This window comes from Melopsittacus undulatus, unplaced genomic scaffold (assembly GCF_012275295.1).
Source record: "Melopsittacus undulatus isolate bMelUnd1 unplaced genomic scaffold, bMelUnd1.mat.Z mat_scaffold_388_arrow_ctg1, whole genome shotgun sequence".
Classification (NCBI taxonomy): domain Eukaryota; kingdom Metazoa; phylum Chordata; class Aves; order Psittaciformes; family Psittaculidae; genus Melopsittacus; species Melopsittacus undulatus.
The window spans coordinates 1-22,989 of NW_022994289.1; the positions used below are offsets into that span (position 1 = coordinate 1).

At 40.1% G+C, this 22,989-nt stretch overlaps 1 protein-coding gene and 1 long non-coding RNA gene across 2 annotated transcripts; one reads left to right on the top strand and one right to left on the bottom strand.

The window, feature by feature from the left end:
• Positions 1 to 3,535: 3,535 nt before the first annotated feature.
• Positions 3,536 to 15,100, bottom strand: LOC117438492 (uncharacterized). The gene is made up of 4 exons (XR_004550812.1): positions 14,893 to 15,100; positions 13,550 to 13,681; positions 6,433 to 7,176; positions 3,536 to 3,650 (listed from the first exon to the last, which is right to left on the bottom strand). It is a non-coding gene; the product is annotated as an uncharacterized lncRNA (long non-coding RNA).
• A 3,080-nt stretch (positions 15,101 to 18,180) lies between these two features.
• LOC117438490 (uncharacterized protein C12orf45-like) lies at positions 18,181 to 22,150 on the top strand. The gene is made up of 4 exons (XM_034073986.1): positions 18,181 to 18,272; positions 19,481 to 19,567; positions 19,788 to 19,924; positions 20,891 to 22,150. Exons 1-4 carry the CDS (start codon positions 18,212 to 18,214, stop codon positions 21,071 to 21,073), a joined length of 468 nt encoding a protein of 155 aa, XP_033929877.1. The 5' UTR covers positions 18,181 to 18,211; the 3' UTR covers positions 21,074 to 22,150.
• Positions 22,151 to 22,989: the final 839 nt, after the last annotated feature.

The window sequence follows — 22,989 nt, forward strand, 5'->3', positions numbered from 1 at the left end:
GGGGAGCCACCTAGTGCAAATTTAGGTCAGAGAAGGGAACATTAATCATACAATTGCCTCCAAATAGCTGTTTAGATATGCTCTGAATTAACACTCCTTTTTGTTTTCACCTGGTATGAGGATGACAGGACCAAAGATTGGATGGCTACATGAGTAAGGGTCAATGAAATCAATGCAAAGAATGCAAAGGTCAGAATAACCTATTTCATAAAGGTATGGGAGAGCTGACATAAAAATTGCAGGTCTAGTGGTAAGTTTTTTGATTAAACTCTCCAGTTAGCAGTATAACACAGCATCTCTTTGTAAAATCTGAGGGAAGCAGAGCAATCAACACAACTGACCTGGAGTTCAAATTCATATCAGGCAATTAACCCAAGCTGTCACCTGTAAGAAGCTACATGTAACATGTAGTAGGGTTCCACAGGATTTTTGGTTGGGTGGTGTTGGTTGGTTGGTTGGTTTTTAACTACTGGGTAGAAACATTACAGAGTTCTCCTGTCTTTGTTTGCCTTGCAGTAGCACTAAAAGTGAGGTGGCTGGCTATCCAGCTCACAGACCTGTGCACATAGCAACTGGTGTTGAGTGTAAAAAAGACACATAAGAGAAAACTGGAAGGTTCTTTGCAAGATGAAATATTTTTTTATTGCTTTGGGTTTGCTTTTTTAATGTATAAAGCCTAAATATTATCTTGTTAGCATTATGCTGACAATGGCCGATCTATACTGTTCTTATTTTGTACAGTATTGTTCTCTTAAATCTCCACTGTGCTGTGCACATGTACATACACATGCTCTACCACATTTCCTGATGAGCTCTTCACCAAGTAGAACAAATTACAGCCAACACTGGCTAAAGAGAGAACAATCACTGAACCGCAAATAGCCTCTCCCCCGCCTCCATGGGAAGGATTTCCAATGAACTTACAATATGACTAAGTCCAGAAAGTATTCCAATCACCTTTGTAACTTAGTCTAGGGTCTGCCATGATTCTTGAAGAAAACAGGTCATACAAGGTAATTACAGGTAGTAGAGAATAAACAACAAAAAAAAAAGAAGAAAACCCCTACATTCCCACACAAAGCTGGGAAGTAGCTTGGTGCCAGTGGTGCCGTGACTGTGACTTCGGGCAATGAAAGAAACTGGAATTCCCACATGTCACAGAGAAGAAATGTACACTTCACTGACCTATTCTTTGCCAGTTAATTAACCTTTACGGTAAAAAGATATGAACAGTGCTGGCTAACCTGATTTGGCCAAGACAGATTTACAGCAATTTCTGGCACAAGGTGAAAGGAAGCTTTCATGGCACGCTTGAATAAAAACCTCTGAAGCATTCATAGATTTATGTCTTGGTGAGACATAATGACAGTGGTAAATGGCACAAGTAACACTCCTCAGACTAAGCCCTCTCAGAACAGACTGAGTCTTGGTAGGAGTTTTGACTTCAAGATGTCTGCAGATCATGTTATCACACAGTTACTGGGATACTCTTAAGAATATGATTTTGGGCTGAGGGGAGTGGCTGGAACCTCACAATGCCACCTTTAGGTAACCACTGAACATGCAGCCAGTGTTGCGGACACTCTAGCATCCTTTATCAACACCTGTGACAGGGAGACTTTGGTAACAGTTGATGGGTAATAAGAACTGAAGTCAGGATTCCCAGAGCAGAAAAAAAGTCAGCATGACTCTTTTCAAAATGTTTCCTTAATGCTGTGAGGTTCACAAAAGAGATGGCATTGGTGAGGATGGGGAAATCAGCCACTGACTGGCCCAGAGAAGTTCTGGAGTCATGATCTGTCAAAGGTCTTAAGCTCAATTAAGACGAAGAATTAAAGATCCTATTAACTGAAGCAGAAGTGGTGGAACTGATTCTGACCCTCTTTTTTAAGCCTTCAGTAAGGCAGATCTTGGACTTGGTGGATTTTTCACTATGCAACACAAGCACTTTCAATCCTCAGGCCACGAACTGTACCAGACATGAACGAATTAAGTAACAGGTCAACAACAGAAAAAGTAAGGTAAAAACCAAAAGTATCCATGTCTGACAGTAAAGGCAGTAAGGTTTAAACACAAAATACTCTTAAGAAACGGTAAGAATACTCAGAAAAGTATCATACAGAAAATAAGATTGAAGAGCTAAGGCTGCCATCGATAAAGATACAACAAATCATGTCAATTCTTATGTATGAAGGAATGGATATGGGACAAAACTAATTGATTTCTATAATGGGCATGACACAAGCAAACCTTCATAGGACTTCTAAAGCTATGTCCATCACAGTGTGCATTTGGACAATAACTCAATATAATGTGGCAATGACATTTATTAATGACAGAAAACTGAGAGACCTTGTCAATATGAAACATTGTAATAGTGTACAAAACCTGAATGTCCTTGAGGATTGCAGCAATGAAAGCAGATGAAATTCAACAGTAGAATAAAAGGTCATGCACTTATGGACTAATAATATTTCTTGCAGAAGATGGCATTGACAGCTGGAAATAACACAAAAAGGAGAAATGCTAGGACACAGCCATTAATCACAAAGTGACTGTGAGGTCTATGTCTGACACTGCTAGGCAAATAAGTACATACAAACCTACCAAATTTCAAGAGCAGTTTTTGAGAGAAATAGGGTTGTGCTATTCTACAAAGCCATAGTAAGGTCTCATCTGGAGTTATATATACACCTTCAACCAAACCTTTTCTAGAAAGAGTGAATCAGGCAGGAACAGGCAGAGAGTGGGGGCTTTGCTAAAGTATGGAAAAAATATCTTACAAAGGAGAAACACTGCATTAAGCATTGTCTTCCAGAGATACAGTTCCAGTACCAGAAGTGGTTTAACCATGTTATTAGAACATTAATGCAAACACAGGAGATATATGGTAAGGTAATCTGGTTTGCTCGGACTAGAAAAATTAAGGGATGGCACATCCCCTGAGACACAGAGTAGAACTATGATAAATACATAAGAAAGAAGACAGAAAAAAAAGCAGTTATGCTATGTTACAGTGTTGAAAAAAAACCCACAAATAATTAGCAGACCCCCCAAAAAAACTCATCACAACAAAAAGGGAGTAAAATTATTTAAACAGAAAGCCACAAGAGAGTTTCTTACCGTTTGATCAGCAAATGTCTGGAATAGCAATGTAAGCAATGCTTTATTTTCATGGCACACAAGTTGGCTTTAGAAAAATGTGTTCAAAATATGCCCATTTTATTAGCCTATTTAAAGCCCCTCAAGGCCAAAGAGACCTATCAACCTTTCAGAAACACATCTTAATCTGAAAAAGCTACTTTATCTGTTCTGAATGATGACTAAGAGAAGACTTGAAGAAGTAAAATTTTGATGTGTGGAAATTAGAAGAGGGTCAACTTTTTAACTCTGTCAATTTAATAACAGATTTAAAGAGCCTTCCCAACAGCCAGATTAAGCCATAAGCATAAAATGTTTATGTGTTATAAATGAGTTTTGTTTTTCTGTCAAAATATTTACAACATATATCTGAAGAGCAAAGAGGAGAGAAAGTTACTTACAGCCGTTGACAGTCGGGATGCCAATGTCATTTCCAAATTTCCTTTGAGACCAAGAAGTGCAGGAACCAAGATAAAAACTTCAGTAACATTCTTGAATACATCCCAATGCTGTATAAAGGATACAGTGGGAAACATCAAATCGAGAAATTAGACCATCTGCAAAATATTCAAAAACTTCAGTAGCTCATAACTTAATCCTCTAAAATAAAGAAATCAATCTTTTTACATTAGACCTCAATGTCTAAAGCCAGAACTGTTACCTATTTAGAGAAAACAGATTCATGACTGTATATTACTACTTCAAAGATGAGAATATCAAAAGGAAGAGATACAAAATTTGGCCTTTAGCTGTCATTAATTAAAAGTTCAGGGTTTTGATGACTTTAAAATAGTACCAGGTACTATGACTGCTCTTGAATTCTGCTCCTAATTTACAATAATAGTTTCATCTTTTCCCTTCCGAGTAGAAACCTCACACAAAACCAGCATGGAATTAGTTGCAAAGTGAACAAAGCCTGTAAGTGAAAAAAGCTGATCTTTATTCTTTTCCTTCTAACAGTAAAATTTAGAAGAATACAGAAGAATCCAAAAGGCAGATTTTATAACATAAGCTCATCTTTAATTTTTTGTGTGCTGACTCCTCAGCACTGAAATGCTGTGCTATTTTGTATGTTTGTTGATCCACGTATTTAATTTGCAATCAATTACCAACTTCAGCTAAACAAAAATGTAAATTGTCTTTGTATTCAGGGATTTCCAATCATTTAAGTTATTATTTCCCTGCCCATGGCAGAGGGAGGTGTCCCTGCCCATGGCAGGGGGGTTGGAACTAGATGATCTTAAGGTTCTTTCCAACCCTAACTATTCTATGATTCTATGATCTTAAGGTCCTTTCCAACCTAAACCATGATTCTATGATTATTTTAATTAAAATAAAAGGATTCAGTTCTCAAATGTAAACAAGATCTGAAAAGTACCCCTATGTGAAGTTACATATCTATTTACCACTGGGAAAGAACTTCCATGAAATGGTTTGTAAACAACAGCTCAGCATGTGTTATTGTCTTCATGTTTTCATTTTCAAAACATGTTATGTCACATTGCAAAAGCCTGCTTCACTAACATCACCGTTTAGTGATTACTTTGAAGTGAAAAAAGGTGGCACTGACACTTTATTCTTGCCTTTGTGTCACATCTCTCTCATTCATGGTGAGCTGGACTGGACACCAATAAAGATTAAAAGTAATACTGAAGGACAAATGAAGATCTATCCCAGCCCAACTCAAAAACCAGCTATACAAACACATTCCCGTAAGGGAAGGGCAGAGAAAGCGAAATTTGGTTTGAAGCCAGTAGTGGCAGTAGCACAACTGCCTCTTTTCCTTGATCATTATGCTGTGTCACACAGTAAATCTTTCATTAACTAAGTACAAACAAAGCATTTGTAAGAAGAATACACTGGTAATATGCAAATGAACAAAGCATAAGACTGGTGTAAAACAGTGTGAGGAAGCAGTAAAGTTTGCATGTCAATTTTTATTTTCCTTTTTCTTGGCGTATAAAAGTTCATTTCACTACAACTGACTGAAGTTCAAGCTTTCCTCGCTCTCTCAGGATTTTGAGTGACAAAGATATTCACCTCTTACCCATCTGTAACTTTGTAAACTCTTTAAATGTAGCTAAATAAAACCCTAAAGCTGAATGAAGCAAAAGAAAAAAAACAGAATAATTTCTCTTTCAGTTTGAATACTGTGGTTATTTCATATTTTTAAGTAATTTGCTGTGAATACAGGAAGAGAGAATCATGAGGTTTGCATTTATAAGAAATTTCAGTTTTCTAAAAAAGTTAGGTAAAAACTAAAAGTCAATTGAGCCTTCAAAAGGCAAAGAGAAGGCAAGAAAATGAGCTAGTCCAATAAACCTTTCTGAACTGTTACTGTCGCCAGAATTTTCTTCAAGTATAACTGCACAGAGAATTATTTCATAGCCAACTGTTACTTTTAAATCCACTGATTATAATCCATATTTCTACAGACATCTACAACTGTGTTAAACTAGAAACCAGACCTAAAAATGGTCAATATCAGTAGAGTCTTACTGTTATCATACTCCAAAACAAGTTTTAAAAATATTAAACTTCATTAAAACTAAATTTGAGAGAAAGTTCTATCTTACCCTGAATAACCATCACCAGCTAAATCTGCTACCACAAACCAAGATAATCTGGCTTCTCTGGACCTACTACAACTGTATTTCAAGGTGGACATCATTTTGCAGTCCTGTTGACACCACTGATGTTTGTAATAGCTTGCAATATACCTAATGTTTTACAAAGAGCTCACTTATATACACCTGAATATTTAAAACATATGTAAATCACTTAATACCAATTTCATATAACATACAAATGTAATGCACATTTTTGTACACCATATGCATTATCATGGACTAAATCTACATAGTATTACCGAAATTGCATAGACTTGAAGCACTCAAGGAGATGAGATACTGTAATACACTCTTCAGACTTTTTACACTCCTATGTATTGAAGCATCACAGTTACTTACAGCTCCCATTATGTTTACATTTATTTGTGTCAACAGAATTTTGAGCCATTACCATATTTCTATCCTTAGTTCAAGCAGAAGGTAATGGTTTTGTTCACCAGCTCACTGTGACTAAGCAAGGATACTTACCAAGACTGGAATGGCTCCAAATCAAACACTGGAACTTGTTAAGATGCGGTTTAGGAGAAAGGCGCTCATAGCAGCAAAACCATACACAGACCTAATTACTCCTCAATATTGTAAACATCTGCAGTATCATGTATTAGAATTATACACATCACAGACTACCTGTTGAAACAAATATTTCAAAGCAAATACCAACCTGTACAATATCTAAAACCATGCCAGCCGAAACAGTTCCAAATCCTGCTAGCAAAAAAGGTACGAGTATCTGTAATGCCATAATACTACTAGATTCTTTGGGTTGTTTTGTACTTCCTTCCATGATGATATCTTCATTACTGTCAGTAGATAGCTTGTCTTCCTGCAACATGGCATCTGTTTCCGAAGCACCCATTCCATCACAGTAATTGTAACTGGTAAAATCATCATACTTAGGGCTACAGCTAGATGGGCTGTGTCCATTGCTACCATGAAAACTTGGGTCGGAGAAGTGATGGTATTCTGTGTGTTGTTCAGACCTAACATTAAAATTGTGTCCTGCCGGTTGTAATCCATCTTGCCAGACACCATTTACTTTCTTGTGTCTTTCATCCTGGTTTACTTGGTAAACAACAGGAACCATACTCAAAAGGAGCTTCAAAAATTTATCAGACTGAATTGTATTAAGGTTTATGGTCCAGTTTACAAAACGTTCTCTGTCATGAATTTTGTGGTTTGTTTTGGAGATGGTAGATCTGCCTTTACAGTTAGTCATAGTGCTACAGAAGTACAGGTTGAAAAGCACTTTGTTCTTCAGATGTCAGTGAAGAAATCTTGTAGGTGAGTCACTAAGTGCCATGTCTGGTGATTTTAAAACAAAAAGAGCAAAAGGATTCTTTTTTTCATGCAAAGATGTTTTTTCATTGATCTCAGATCTTCAGCAATTCCATAAGCAAGACTGGATCTGCAAAAAAGTAAGAAACATATATTCAGGCTTATAATATTTTAACTCTACAGAAGATATGAGATGCTGATTCAATTTTTCTGATCACTCAGTATCTTTCCAAAGCAAATTATTTGTAGAAATGCCAATATCCTCCAACGTCTAACTGCCTAAATTGAAGAAATGAGAAGTAAAAAGGGAAAGCTGGTGGGTGAGGAAGTTTCACAAAATGGTGTTCTTCCCAGTGAAAGAAAGACACAGCAGTGTGAACTTAGGTGAATTGATGAGGGCCTGGCTTTTCCCTTTTTGAAGCCCAGGAAGTCGAAGTCTTCAGGCAGATACCATGTGTAGCTCTAGACTTGCAGCAGCCTTGAAGGCAGCAGGTCACAAGAGAAAAGTATTTCTGCAAAGAGTAACGGTACGGACAAATGAAATGCACATGATGCACTGTGAGGCCACTGTTGTTTCTCCCACTCTATGCTAATGGAAAGAAGCCCAGAAAAAAAGTAAAGAAAAAGACATACTAGTTTAAAATTACTATCAGAGGTGATAAATCCAAAGCAATATCCTGGGTGTCAAAAGTCTCATATGTTGACAGTCCCTGCCCTCCATCCAAATAAAAAGATGACAAATCAATATTGGTATGTACAATTCAAAAGCATGACAATTTAAAATCCTAACAACTGATTTTTCTCTGAAGCAAACACACAAATTATGTATGCATGGATGTATGTTATTATATATAAAAAGCTGTTATATACATAATAAAACTGAAGAATTTTTTCTTAAAATGCCACATCAGGGAAAGAAGACAGTAATGAAATTCAGACCAATCAGTCTAAAATAGCTTAAATTAGCCTAATATAAAAATTAGCCCACAGTACGGTATTATATATGGCATATTAGAATTTAATTAAAACTAGAAAAGGGTTAGGACTTAAGATAATTAAAAAAGGTGTTTAAAAACCTTAGTTTAATTTCATTTTGTATGAGGTGTAGGTTGCAGACATTTCCTGAAATATTGGTTATTATGAGGTCTAGTAAACACTAAAATATAATTATTAGATCAATATTAGCACTAGATGTGGTCAGTTTTGTTTGCTTTCTGCAAATCATACAGATACACTCTTTTATCTTCTGTTTCATGTCATTTAATGTGCATTTGTTTCTACTTTGAAATTGCCACTGTGGTAGAAAATTTAGCAAGGATATATGGCAGTCTCACGTCATTTGACATTTCCATCAGAAGACACTTTACCTTCCAATAGGAATTTTCAATTTTCATGGTGTGATAATAGTTATGGTAACTTAAAAACTAACAGTCTTAATTTGACTTGAAGCCTTGCTGACTTTGGTATTTATTACTTGACTTCTTGAATACAAGTAAATGATTGGCATAAACACAGAAACAAAGGTCAGACAGACTACACCAGCATGATATGGGATAACACAATTCCACAAGCCCAAGACACTGTATCTATGCAAAGCTGCGAAGCATATTTTTACAGACTGTAGGAAATAAAAATAGTTCAGGCTTGGAGGATTTTAAATCTATGCCTCCTAAGAAAATTGGGCCCTAAGATCATACTGTTTATGTTGTGATCCCTATACTTTTCCTCCCTGTGTTTCAGTATATTTTAAGTCACAGAATCATAGAATAGTTTAGGGTTGGATTTCTGGATATATCCAAGATAGATTTGACAGAGAGTAGAGACATCAAAGATTTTAGTAACTAACAGCCTTATAAGAGAATCAGATTTGTGTCATTGCTGTAAGGCATCTTCAAATATTGGTCAGGATAATTCACTCATATATATGGTAAGTCAATTTCAAAAGTCCTGCTGCTCACAGAATTACCTGGTTTGGTTTTTTTGAGTGAGGAGATGACTCAGACACAGTATGAAGATTTTTCCATCTACCAATTGCTTTACTCAAGGGACCTCTGACCAAGAAACAAATGTCTTTAAAGTTACAATGGAGTTCATTGCTTCACTGAGAAAGAAATCAAGTTTTGCAAGAAAAAGCATTTTTTTCCACAAGACCAACAGAGGAATTTAACTAAGCAAGATTCCTGCAGTATCTTTTGCTGTTCTGTAACAGATTGTGCTATGTTGAACCTTTTAGCATAAGTGCACAAAACCTCCTAGGCTTCAATTCTGGTTTCCACACACTTTAATTGGGAATAACAAAACAATTTTTGCTGCTATCCCAGAGGAGCTCTAACCACAGGCCAAAATGGTGCTCTGTTAAGTGCTACAGAAAGACAGAGCAACGAGGCAAGTTCGTTTTTTCCTGACCCAATGGTGGCACTATCTATGTAAAAGAAAAGAAATGGTATGTAAAAACAAGAAAATCAGAAGAAGATATATCATTAAATTATCAACGTATTATCAACTTCCAAGACAAAAAGCAAAGAGCTTTATAGAATTGAAGGATTAAGATGAATAGAAAAGAAGTTCATGGAAGCTGAGGAAAATTCAGCTTTCAGGAAGGGTATAGCCTAGGGTGCAGAAGGCTGCCAAATGATTTACGACAATAGGAAGTGCCACACTACTTAGGAAGCTTGCAGAGGAAAAAGCTGTAGATCTGCTGACTGAGCTTCAGTTGGTCACAAGAAACATTCAGATTATAGAAATGGCATGATGGACTTCAAATATGGGGTGTACAATTAAGGCATAAAAGTGTCTATGATGAAAGACACGCAGTGAGACCCACAGCATCCTCAACTGCTTTTTTTTGGGGGGGGAGGGGGCAGTGTTATTTTTTTTGAGGAGAGGAGTAACAAATGAAGGATTTTATTTCACTTGCAGGGAAATACATTGAGAACATTTTCCAATAGCTTTAACAAGGCAGAGTCTGGCTCTCATTGTGGTTTCTCCAACATGTCCTCCAGTCACATCACCAGAGTTCCAGACCAGTGACTCATGGAAATTACTCACTGGTCTGGAACTCTGGCCAAAAATATTTGGGTTAATGATGCATATCTCTCTAACACATGGCTTTTTCTCCTTTTACATTTTTACTACTTTATTTTTTTAAGAACCAAATCTTTTGGGAAGATTTGGTTTCATTTAATATGAAAAAGTGTTAACAAATAAAAGGGGAAAAAAAGAGCAACAGAAAAAATGATCCAGTCAACTAGCAAGTTACAAAGGGAGGATGAGGCTGGCATGGACAGCTAACAGTTGAAATAGTACAAAGCAGTTTGGATGAGAGCCATTTAGGTTTTTCCTACCAAAAAGACTTATAATGACAAAAAGTGAACTAATGATAGATGTTGGAAAATGAGAATTTAGAAGAGAAATTGAAAACTATATTATACAGTGAAGAATAATTACTTCTTCAGAGCATAGAGACGAGATAACTACAAAGCCTTCTGAATGTAACTATTCATTTCTAAAACCCTGTTCCAACAAAGATAATTTCCCAAATGTCATCTGATGCAATAATCCTGAGTTACAGGATTCTAATATTGCTGTACTCTGTGGGGGGAGGGGAATCTACCTACAGAATGCAGTAAACCATCTAAGGAACAGCATGATCTCAGGGACAAGAACTTCCTAAGAAACTTTGTTATTGACAAGAACAATGCTGATTTTATTGTGCTGTCTAGAAAAGATATGGCCAGCTAAAGAACCAAGCTCTTGAGTTACTTGAGTAACTCCTATGAAGAAAAGGTGGTAAAAATCTCAAAAATCCCATAGAATCATAGAATAGTTAGGGTTAGAAAGGACCTTAAGATCATCTACTTCCAACCCCCCTGCCATGTGCATTCTGTAGGAAGATAAATGAATCTGGTTTCCTGCTGTACAACCAGGCGGTTACAGAGAAAGATGAAGTACTAAAAAAAAAAGAAAAGAGACAAAGATCCTTTGAGAAGCCAAGAAGCAGCCTCAAATTTATCATACCTGGCATGTTATATATGAAGTGAAAGGACATCTTGTCCCTACAAACAAAATAAGAACCTAAGCCCAGATTCCTTTATTGTTGTCTAAGTAACTACTTTTAATAGTTTCTTCTTTTCCTTCATGCATTTTATATCACATAACAATTACTGTGTATTATTCACCTCTCTCTCTCTCAATTCTGCAAGCATACACAAGCGTAAACAAACAGTCCTGCAAAGATGTGCTCCTGAGAAGACACTTAGCAATGCAACAAATAACAAACCAATTTTACCCATAATGATTTATACAACTGATGTACACAGCAGTTTAAAACATACACATGGAGACAATATATACAATGAGTGAAAGAGACAGGCAGAAACAGATGTTGTGGAAAACAGAACCATGAGCTGAAAGAGATGCTGACTTTTGGAAATGGATAGCTGCTTTAGCAAAACCTCAGATGCTTCAGCTATGAAACTGAACACCTGATCATTATCACATTTTTCCATCCATCACCTTTGGTTGGCTTTGTTGATCTTGATTCATCTGAGAAAGATGAACACAACAAAGAAAATGCAACTGTTCAGGAAGAGGCAGCAAGAACGGTCTTCATTATTAACCAAACAAATTGAGAACTGAATCATGGGTGTGTCTGAAGCAATGTTGGCAAGAGCATGGGAAGAAGATGATGTTTCTATACTTTCTAACTTTCCCAGGGTTTAAAGAACATCTACGATCAGAACGATTAAGGGACTGGATTCTAAAGCTAAATTTGATCATACAGTGCTTAGACTGCTGATCATTTATTTAAAGCATTAAAAGAATTAGTAATTAAACCACCTTTTTTGGTTTTTTTTTAAGAACCCTCAAAAAAGGGGGAGGGGAAAGAATTGGGTATGAAACTTGTAAAGTCAATACTACGGCAGGCTAAACCAAATATTTATCAATGTCTAGCTCCAGGAATATTAATCTTCTGATTTCTTCCCATTTGGCTAACAATATCAAAAGATAAGACCTATGTCAGTAATATTGAGTGCTTTCACAGGATCCAAAGCGAATCAGACCATAGTCAAATCCCATTTTTTCCTAAAAGCTACAAGTATTTTTTACAGGTAATCTTTTAAAGCAATAATAATCTCTATGTTGCACTGCTAGGTAGTCCATAATGAAATACAATAGCTTAAACATGCCTGTTTGAAAAACATATCTCAGTACAAGAACAATCCTTGGAAAGGGATTCAGGAAAGTAATATGAGACATTAATGAAATACTGAGCTTTAATATTTTGCCATAATAAGCAAAGATTAAGCTGGATTCTTTTCTGTCTTCAAAGATGAAGCCAGACTCTTTTCAATGCAAGGATGAAAAGTAATGAATACAAACCGAAACAGAGGAAATTACATTTAAACATAGAGAAATGTGCTTTTTAATTATGCATTTATTTATTTTACCGTAAGAGTGCTTCAATACTGGTCCAAACAGTGACTCCATCCTTGGCAATATTTGAAACCCAACTGGACACAGCGCTCAGCAACCTGTTCTGCTTCACCCTACACTGAGACCCCTTCTGATCTCAATAATTCTGAGGTTCTGTAAAGTTTGAAAAGTGAGGTGTGTGTGGGGGGGCTTCTTTTAAATTTTACATGGGTGATACAGGGGTCTGCACGCTTCTTCCCACTACTGTCTGTTGTATACATACAATTCCCGGTATCACACTGACATCCTTATCTCAGTTGTGGCTAATCATTTACATTGCTGTAGTGGACTTATCAGTCGAAAGTGAAAGATCCATCATACCACCTCAGCACCATAAACAGACTGTTTTATAATTAAACATATTATAGAATCTGCAACCTGAGGTGGCACCCTGGGGTAAGATTATTTATACCAGGTACTTAATGTTGAGCATTAAAGACTGGAAAACACGCTGAAATTCAACAAATGTGCCATGCAAGGCAGATACATGGGCATTACATGCCACTGCTTAAATACAATGCAGTAAACTGGTTAACATTGTGTTTATAGTATGGCAGTTTATAGTATGGCAGTTGGGGGTTATATCAGTAGCAAAAGAAATGAAGGAAAAATAGTAAGGAGAAAAAAACCCCAACAGATTAAAGAACCTCTGGCTGCCTTCTTGAATATAAAACACTGAAAGAGCTGCCAGCCTCAGGCTCTGTTTTCAGACAAGGTTGGGGTTGCTGCATTCTACTTCCTGAGCATAACAGCTTTTGATTTTGGCCCCAAAGAAGACAAAAGCAGCTGGAGGAAAAAGATTTGGTTTGCCTATACACTTTTAAGGCAACTCAATTACAAGAGGCCAAAACAGAGCCAGAAATGAGGCAGCAAAGCTGTGAAATGTGGTCACGTTGTAAAATCACTCAAGTGGAATACCAACATGAAAAATACCAGGCAAATCACATCCCACCCATTAAAAGCAGGTGGGAAGGTTTGAAATATAAGGTAATACAGCCCTCTAGATTAAGTAACCAAGAGGTACTTACCAGGATGGGTCCTAACTGTACTTTTTGGACTCCTGATTAGGGGTTTCCACTGTCATCACCAAGGAGGGATGAATTGCTTATTAACTCAGGCACTAGGATACAGACTTCCCATTGTTTTCTGTGGCTAATATCCTGAGGTATTTGAAAAGAAAATGATACACTGTTATTTCTACTTCTGAAGTGTCTACCAGTGATACTGTAGTATTTATGGTTCTGGTTTCAAAACCTGTTTAAGGCAGTCTGTGTAGGGAATGCTGCCAAAACAGGTTCTCCCACCTGCTCTCATTTTTTGACCAGCATTACTGAACCGGTAAAGTGAGGACAGCTTAAGATGTTAGTTGTCTATCAAATCCTGCTAAGACTCTACCCAGAAAAGATTCATGAACTGACTTTTTTCTTTTGTTCCTGACACTATGACCAAACAACTATTAATTGTATATGTTCTGCTTATCAGAGCCTGGCTAAGGCAGTGTGCTCTGTAATCTAGGATCACATATGAATGAGAAAGACACACAACCACATCCTGGACAATGGGGTGGGTGGGGAGGAAATTATAATTTTCACTGAAATTAAATTAATTGAAATTGAATTAATTTCATTTCACTGAAATTAGAGACACAACCTCAATCTCAACTTAATTGAGAATTAACTACAAAGTAGAAAGTAAAGTAGAGGAAATCACTAACAGCTCCTGTGCTTTGGCAGAGAAGTATGAAAAGAGCATCAGCGTACCACTGCACGTCAATTACAGTGCTTGTAAACAAAAATGCTTGTAAACAAGAAAAGATGACGGTGTTATTCTGTATGTGTGCTATTTGGGTACAAGTTCCACACTTGTCTCGCAAGCGCATCTGTGGTGACAGATTCTGGCCTGCTTTTAGATGCCAGGTGGGAAGAGAGAGGCAAGCACATACGGACGTACAGAGCGCCAGGGAATCAGTGCCACTGGAAACGCGGGACGGATGGTGCGCAGACAGAGCGAAGCCGAAGAAAAGGCTCATTGTCCAGGCTACCTGGAGCAGCGCACGATGCTAAAAACGGCTGCGGGGATCTGCGGAGGGCAGAGAACCGGCGCGGTACGGGTGGTAAGAGAGAGGCTGCGAGGGCTCCTCAGGGCCCGGGGCGGGACTGGGTGAGCCGCACCGCTCACCGGGCTGTCGGTCCCCTCGGGCACCGGGGCCAGGGCAGCGCCCGCAGGGCGGCGCCCGGCAGCTCCGCCGCTCCGGAGGAAACTTTCCCGGCCGCCGCCTCCCTCGCCCCGGACGGCAGGTCGCCAGCCCACCCCAGCCCCTCTCCCCTTCTACCACCGCCACCGCCCCCCTCAGGCCGCGCCTTCCCCTCACCTGGGCGAGGGCGATGGCGGCGGCCCCGGGTCCCGCTCCATCTCTCCGGTGGGGAGGGAGCAGCCCGGCGGCAGTGACAGCTCCGGAGCTAGGTGAGAGCCGCCGCCACTGAGCAGGCGCGGAAGCGGCTGGAGGGCGGGCGGCCCCCGCGATGATGTGGCCGGTGATGCGCAGCAGCCGCCGCCACCACCGGGCGCCTTCGCTTCCAGTTGGAGAAGCTCTCGTGGCGACCTAGCGCCAGAGCCGCTGGTTTGTGCTGGCTCTAGAATGTCAGCACTAGGGCATTTTCCTGCCAGCTGGCTAAAAATAGCTTCCTAAGGAATCCGGCTGATTCCAGTATTTGGGTCAGTTGAAATATTCTCTCGTTCTTGCCCAGCTAGGCTGCGTGCCCTGTGCACAGCACCAAGTGCTTTAGCATAAGTCTGTGAGTGACTCTGTAGACAACAATTGTCTGCATTAAACTAAGCACAGAGGCAAGGCCTTCCTGAGTGCTTTTAATCAGTCCTCAAAACTCTTTGTCTTGAGACACACTTTATATCAATTCATTTAAATAGTCAGGCTGGCTAAACTTGTGCATTTATTATAATTACTAGCATTTTTTAGAATCATATCACACAATGGTTTGCATTGGAAGGGACCTTAAAAATCATGTAGTTCCATGGTCAGGGACACCTTCCACTAGACCAGGTTGCTCAAATCCCTGTCAAACCTGGCCTTGAAAAATGCTAGGAATGGGGCATCTTCTTGCACATCTCCTAATGTTTTTTACCTATGCTTAAATCTCTGCTTTTCCACACATACCCACAGCATCTAACTCCATGGCAGGCCAATACTTGGTGACTTGCACAAGCTGTCTTTTGTTTTGTCTATAGAAAGGAAAAAAGATGCTGTAGACTTGGCTGCTGTCACTATCAAGAAATCCCAGTTCTCTTTTCTTCCTCTTTCTCTCTGAGGAGATCTCTGAGATCTATGACTGGGGCCAAAACAATCTGCACTACTGTAGCGAAATACACAGCATCATCTTAAACTCTTGGGTCAATATGGCACGGAATGAATGAAAGAGCTCAAACCTTTGCATTATTAATTCAGTGGCAGATGGTGCCTCAAGTCTGCATTTGTTGGGAATTTGGGCTATGGGTACTGTTGTCACCTGCCCTGGTAGCAGCCACACATATCCATGCTTCAGGTGTGCTCATATGTGGATATGTAGTTGGGCCACCCTGCAAACCAGATAAAGATCATAACCACTGCTGCAGCCAGTAGGTTAGACCGTACAGCTGATGTTTGGGAACAGCACCTGAGGGTACTATTTCTGGCTTTTCCAATTCCTTGCCTGGTGATCTTGGGCAATCATTTCATCAGTCCCCATTACAGGTTCCTAGATGGTTGTTATGCCACTCCCTCTACCGAAATCACATAATACCCATGGTGAAATAGATTATTTGAGGTTCACACACTGTTACTCTGGGCTGTGTGCTGACTCAGCGGGAGTTGCTTTCGTGGCCAAAAGTCCTCAAGATCTTTCAGTCAGTATGGCTAGCAACAGGAGGTTTTTTTTGAAAAATCAAAATCCTGGAGCACCGTTGGGTAGAAAGGTGCAAACCGTGTTGAAAATTTGGTGGAATGGACCTGGTACATCCCAAGGGAATATTATCCCAAAGGAAGGTGACAGAGGACACTGGTTTGAGACAGGCTGGTGGGAAAACAGGAGGGTAGGCTCTTGCCTGAGGCCCTGCAGAAGGTTTCCTCTGTATTCCGAGAATCACAAAACAGGTTGGGTTGGAAGGGATCTTAATGCTCATCCAGTTCCAACCCCCTGCCATGGGCAGGGACACCTTCCACTAGACCAGGTTGCTCAAAGCCCTGTTAACCTGGCCTTGAACACTGCCGGGGATCATTGCAGCCACAGCTGCTCTGGGCTTGGGATGAGGCTGCCCGGCTTCTCTGCACAGCCTGTTCCAGTGTCTCACCAACCTTATGGTGAAGAATTTCTTCCTAATGTCTAACCCTGTATTTGTTAATTCTAAGATACTGGGATCTGGTTTTTCGTTTGTTCCCTTGTGTTATGCAATGAGGGCTTATAAACACCGCCCACCTGGTTACTACTTTTTCTCTGTTTTGGCTTGGACTTCCCATCTCGTCTCATATCAAGCGTTCAGTTCTCTTTTCACAGTTTCACATTACAAGCAGACAGGGGCAGAATCTGAAGAGCAAATCCTGAGCAACAGGGTGGCCGGTGTCAGCTGAACTTGGTGGTTGTGCAAGCTGCTTTTCCAAGAGATAGCTGAAATCCCCTCAGGGCCTGACATTTAATTTTAGGTATGTTTGTCAAATTGTGACAGTGAAAACGGGAAGGTTCTCAAACAGGAGCAGCAGCTGGCAGGCCTTCAGGCAGTGCTACCTGCTTGAAGCTTGGTTTCATTTCTCCTCAGGGCGATGAGATGGAGTTTTCATGCCAAATCGTTCCGTAAAGATTTTAACTGCCTCCCCTTTTTTTGTCTTTGTACCGTGAATTGTTTTCATTTCTGCATTATTAACCCCGTATTTACGTGACTGTAGGTGTCTGTGCCAGTGTCCTGCTTTGAGCAGTAGCAGTCATTTTTCTCCTTCTTGGTAGCTGGTGCAGTGCTGTGTTTTGACTTTCAGGCTGGGAACGGTTGCTGATAGCAAGTATGTTTGGAGTTACTGCTCTTGGTGTTTGGTTTGCTCAAGGCCTTTTCTGAGCCTCATGCTCTGCCAGGGAGGAGGGGAGGCCGGGAGGAAGCAGAGACAGGACACCTGACCCAGGCTAGCCAAAGAGGTATTCCATACCATAGCACGTCATACCCAGGATGTAACCGGGAGAGAGCCGGAAGGGCTGGAGCTCTCTGGGGGGATGGAGGAGGTATTGGTTGGTGCTCGGTTGGGCAGGGTGGGGTGAGTTATGGGTCGGTGGCTGGTGAGGTGTTGTATTCTCTTCACTTGTTATTGGCTTTATCATCATTACTTGTAGTAGTAGTAGCAGTAGTGATTGTGTTATACCTTAGCTATTAAACTGTGCTTATCTCAAGCCGTGGGGCCACATTGTTTGGATTCTCCTTCCTAACTCTCTGGGAGTTGGGGGAGCAAGGGGGGGGGTGAGTGAACGAGCTGCGTGGACTTGGTTTAAACCACGACAGCCGGTTATCGGGCGCGGTAAAGAGCGGCGCTAACGCCGTGGAGCCCCATACGAGCCGCTAAATCCTCGCCGTGGCTTTGGGGCGGCTTTGCTCCTCCCGCCCTCCAGAGGGCACTGCGGGGCGGGCCCACGGCCCGGCTCCGTTTCCGGTTGTGTTGGGGCATGGCGGGGGATGGCGGCGTGGCTGCCTCTCGGGAGCTGTTGGCCGTGGGGCTCCGAGGAGGTGAGCGGGCTCCGCGGCGGCGGGAGCGCGGCCGGGCCGGGAGGGTCAGCATCGCTCTCCACTCTGACTGGGGTCCCCCGCAGGCCTCTTGGCCGGGACCAGCGCTGCGGGGCTCCTTCCCCCCCAGCCCTACACGCACCGATCGGGGAGGGTTGAGCCGGGGATCGGGGGGTCGGCTCGGCCTGTGGTGAGCATCGGGCCTCCCCCAGCGGCGGGCAGCCCGAGGAGGGGCCTTCTGAGGCGGGCGGGTGCCGGTGCTTGCTCCCTTACGCGGCGTGTTTCGAAGGAGAGCCCCTTTCCCAGGCAGTGCTGCTGCGGTACGAAGTGAATACAGTGAAAGACCACGTTAAATGAGTATCCTTAGTGGTAACAGCGTTTCTGTGAGGATAAAGAAGTGTTAGAAGGAAATAAACCTTCACTTTATTTAACGATAATAGGCCAACGGGTCAGTAGACGGTGTAAGGTCTTGACTAATGCAGCGTTTCCCCTACATAGTTTGGCTTTTACGGCGCTATTCTTGGAAACAGTTAATTTAGGTCGTCAGCACCACTGTTCTGGCCTGATTTCATTGATGGCCACCACAGTCACGCACGTGAGGGAAGGGGTTGAAATCAGTGTAAGTAGCACATGTTAGATGCTACCTCACTGTGTTTGCTGCGGGGTGTTACAGGTGGTTTATTTGTGCATTAGGAACTGTCACTAAATAAATCTTGACAAAGACTAAAAACAATCGAAGCCCATATGAAGTGACCTGCTGGGTCAGGCCAGTGGTCTGCATAGCTCAGTATTCTTCCTTCTAAGAACTGCAGTAGTAGATGGTAGTTGCAGAGGACTTAATAGAATCTCCAAGTGGTCTGGGTTGGAAAGGACCTTAAAGGTCATGCAGTTCCAACCCCATTTGCTGTGGGCAGGGGCACCTTCCACTAGACCAGGTTGCTCACAGCCCCATCCAGCCTTGCCTTGTTAAACTTGTTAGTTTAAGCACTGTGTACTCCCTATTCTTGTAACTGCCCTGTGTCTGCACCTAAAGGGGAGGGATGCTAGAGGGTATATTCCTGCTTAGTCCTTGCAGTGCCTCATTATAACTCTGCTGCCTTGAATTTATCTAATTCTGTGTTGAACCTGCAAAGCAGTAGTGAGCTTCACCAGTTAAAATGTGACATTTGTGACTGATGAAGGTGAACATTCAAACACTCGTTTGTTTCCAGGTCTGGAAGAAACGTTGTTGATCAGATCAAAATGCAGCAGCAAGGAGGCCACAGCCTTACAGACAGTGAGGATGCCGAGGAGTAGCCGTAAGTACAGAGGGATGATCACTTCCCTGACCCGGCTGGCCACACCATTTCTCTCTTGCTGTTTATGTCTTGGGAAATTGAATACTGTTTAAATTAATAGGCAACTAGAAATAGCAGCTGAAATGCAATCTGTTTAAATGCTTATATTTCTGAGGTATAACTGTATAAACTAATGTGCATCTGTTTGTTTATATGCACGTGATAATTATTTCTTTTTCAGTTTTGGACCGAGTACAGAGCTTTTTACCACAGATGGCCCATGCAAATGATGAGCTAAGAAGAAAAATGATTACAGCACCAGCTCATCAGTTTGATATTGAAAATCTAGACAGTGCAACAGAAAAAGTTATAGAAATGGTAAATACTTACTGAAATTTTATTTCATAAAATTACATGTGGTTAAAATAATGATCTGATCTTAGAATGAGCTGATTTGATAGATAAAGCCAAGTCTTTACTATTTTAGTCCACGATCTGCAAATTCAAAACATAGATACAGCTTATTTTGGTTTAAATTTACTGCTTGGTTTTCACACTTACAGAATTTAATGACTGAGGATGAAGTAGTTTAAGGTGAGAATAAGACAACATTTGGATCAACAATTCTGAATCAAAATTATGTCACAAATTTATTCTAAATATCTTGTGGGTGATTTTAGAAACTGGACAAGATAAAAGGAGTAGTAAGGCATATTGGAAGGCTTTATTATAAGAGTAATAACTGGTTTTCAGCTGTGCTTTGTAGGTGTTTTTAGGACTGACTATAGATCTTGGGTTTAGAAAAGTTGTTAGTGCTGTGATCCTTTATGGCTGGTATTTGTCTTATTTACTTACATCAGTGTTTTCCTTCTGTTTTTAACTGAAGTGTTACAGCCACAAACTCATGTAAGAAAATCTTAATATGAAGGTGATGTGATAGGTGCGTGTCCCTGACATGCCTTCAAGCCTGCAGACCTGCAAGATAAAAAGGCAGAAACAGGCAGCTTGGAGTTTGGGGTGTGAGCTGTCAGAACAATTTGTTGGCCACTGGCTGGATTCAGAGTTCTCCTAGGTTGTATCCAGCCTACGTGCGGTAGGTTGTCCAGTGCTGGTATATGCTGAAGAAATGGCCTTGTATTTGCTGAAGGGCAATATGAATTATAATTTAAATATTTAGGAATCTGTTAATATTTGCCATAATCCTAGGAGAACTCAGAAGTTAGTCTAATTGTGATTGTGGTTTTCTTATGGTATTAATCTCTTATGTGTTCGCTTTATGTTTTACTCAAATGATTGAAGCGATATAGAAATGTATAATGAGCTAACTAAGGTCTTTTTCCTCAGAATGTGGCTGTAGTTGAACTGAGTGATTCTGATACAGATGAAGAGATATTAACTTCAGAAGATGACTCTGAATCTGAAGATGACTCTATAGCTGGCGAAGTGACAATAGACAACATTAAGTTTCCTAAACAAAAGAGAGAAAAAGGCAAAATAGAAATTCTGGACAGCAAAGTGAATGAGTAAATCTATTTTATTTTACAAAAAAAAAAAAATAAATTAACCAAACCAAACTCACCGGAAACCCCAAATCATGTTTCTTACTTTGAAGACTTGGCCCTTAAAAACACCTTGTTTCCTGATGTAGCGTCCCTCAGAATCATGTGAAATGTCGTAGTTTACGTGGTGGACAATTTAGGATCCACTCATGACTGGCTGGATTTCTAAAGAACTAAGTACAGTTTTATTCATTGAGCAACATGGAAGTTAATTTCATAGCAGATTAGACTAAGAAAGCAGCTAACATTTGCGGCACTTAGAGCTAGTTAAGTTAAAATTATTGTTCTGTTGCTTTGTTGAAGAAAGGTTGTTGAAGGAAGATTTTTGTAGTGTGCTGGAAGAGGTTTTTGCTTCAAGGTCAGGGAAAAGTTAACTAAGAAAAAAAGCTTTGTTTTTTATATCCCATATCCCATAAAGTGTTATGCACAATGCTTCAATATTAAACAGTATCTTGAAGTGCGATAGAGGTATGTTTACATTGCATTCACGGCAGTGACTGTTGAACACTAAAGCAACAGCTGAGTATTTCAAGGTGAGCTGGCATGGGTAAGGGCAGCCATGGCTCTAAAGAGAGGTCAGCAAAGGATTATTTACGTTTTTTGCCTGCACTGAAGTCCCTGTCATTATAGGTAGTCTGCTAGCTCCTATCTGGAACATTTGTGGCTGTAGTGTAGATACCCTCAGTACTTAAACAGTCAAGTCTGCTGCTGTGGTATTACAATTGCTTTAAGCTACACTTTTTGTGTCCCATTTTCCCTGCCACATTTATGTCCTCTCCATTCTGTCACTGCCAGAAGAAAAAAAGCTACATTTTCAGCTGGCCTATACTTAGGTTAGCTTGAAACAGTTGTAAAAACTAAAATCAGTGAAAGTATGTCTCATTCATACTTACCTCAGATTGATCAAATACAGTTATTTAGGCTGTTGTATTTACAACATAAAACAGTTTGCATTTCAGAAGTATCTGTTGTGCTCCTGAATGTCATTGTTTGTTTATTAAAGGAACTTTTTATCCTATACACCATTAAAATTTTCTATATTGTATTTCCTCAAATGTTAAACTTGATGTCATGACATGAAACCTGCAGTTATTTAGAGAATTTCCTTTGAATCCCATACTTAAAGCTATCTGTTTCTGTATTATTTGTGATAAGAAATAACAAGGATTCTGGTCTTTCTTTCACAATGTGACTTAAAATAGAAAAGGGGCTTGAATTACTGGGATTAACTAGTTAAACCACAAAAAGTTATAAGTGAAGAAAGGATGGGAATCAGAGAATGGGACTGCTACTTTAAATGGCAAGCCCACAGATCAGGATAAGCTTTGAGTGAAGTTGCACTCCTAGAAGGGCAAGTGGTCTTAGTATGCTTAGTTTGCTAGGTGAGGTCCCTATGGAAAATTTTCTTCAAACTGAAGAAGCTTGAAAGCCAACATCTTAACTCAGTCATTTTACAAGGGATTTTGTAGACAGAAAAAAAAAACCCAAACAAACCCACAAAAATTGTGAAAGACAAAGTAATAATCATGCTGTAAGAATCAGTGGTAAGAGTCTATGTGAACAAAGTGATTTTAATCTGTTAATGTAGCCACCTTTCAAATTGCAGGCAGAATCACACATTCCATATCAACAAGAGATAGAAAATAGTTTCAGTAACTTCAGCTTGATATGCATAGTTTAACACCAATGTTGAACTCTGTATGTACTATACAAAGATCAAAGTAAGTGCACTTTCTTGCAATGGTTTACGTCTTGTGGCACGAAGGTTTTCTATACTGCTGAAGAATCCCAGAGCAGAATGTTCAGCTGCTCCTGTAAAATTTAAACTCATTATCACAGAAATGGCATAATCAGTGTATTTTAGTTCAAAAGAAACCTGGTAAC

Coding starts and splice junctions, on each gene's coding strand:
- LOC117438490 (XM_034073986.1), top strand. CDS start 18,212: ATGGCGGGGGATGGCGGCGTGGCTGCCTCTCGGGAGCTGTTGGCCGTG. Junction 19,568..19,787: donor GAGGATGCCGAGGAGTAGCC/GTAAGTACAGAG, acceptor TTTCTTTTTCAG/TTTTGGACCGAGTACAGAGC. Junction 19,925..20,890: donor CAGAAAAAGTTATAGAAATG/GTAAATACTTAC, acceptor CTTTTTCCTCAG/AATGTGGCTGTAGTTGAACT.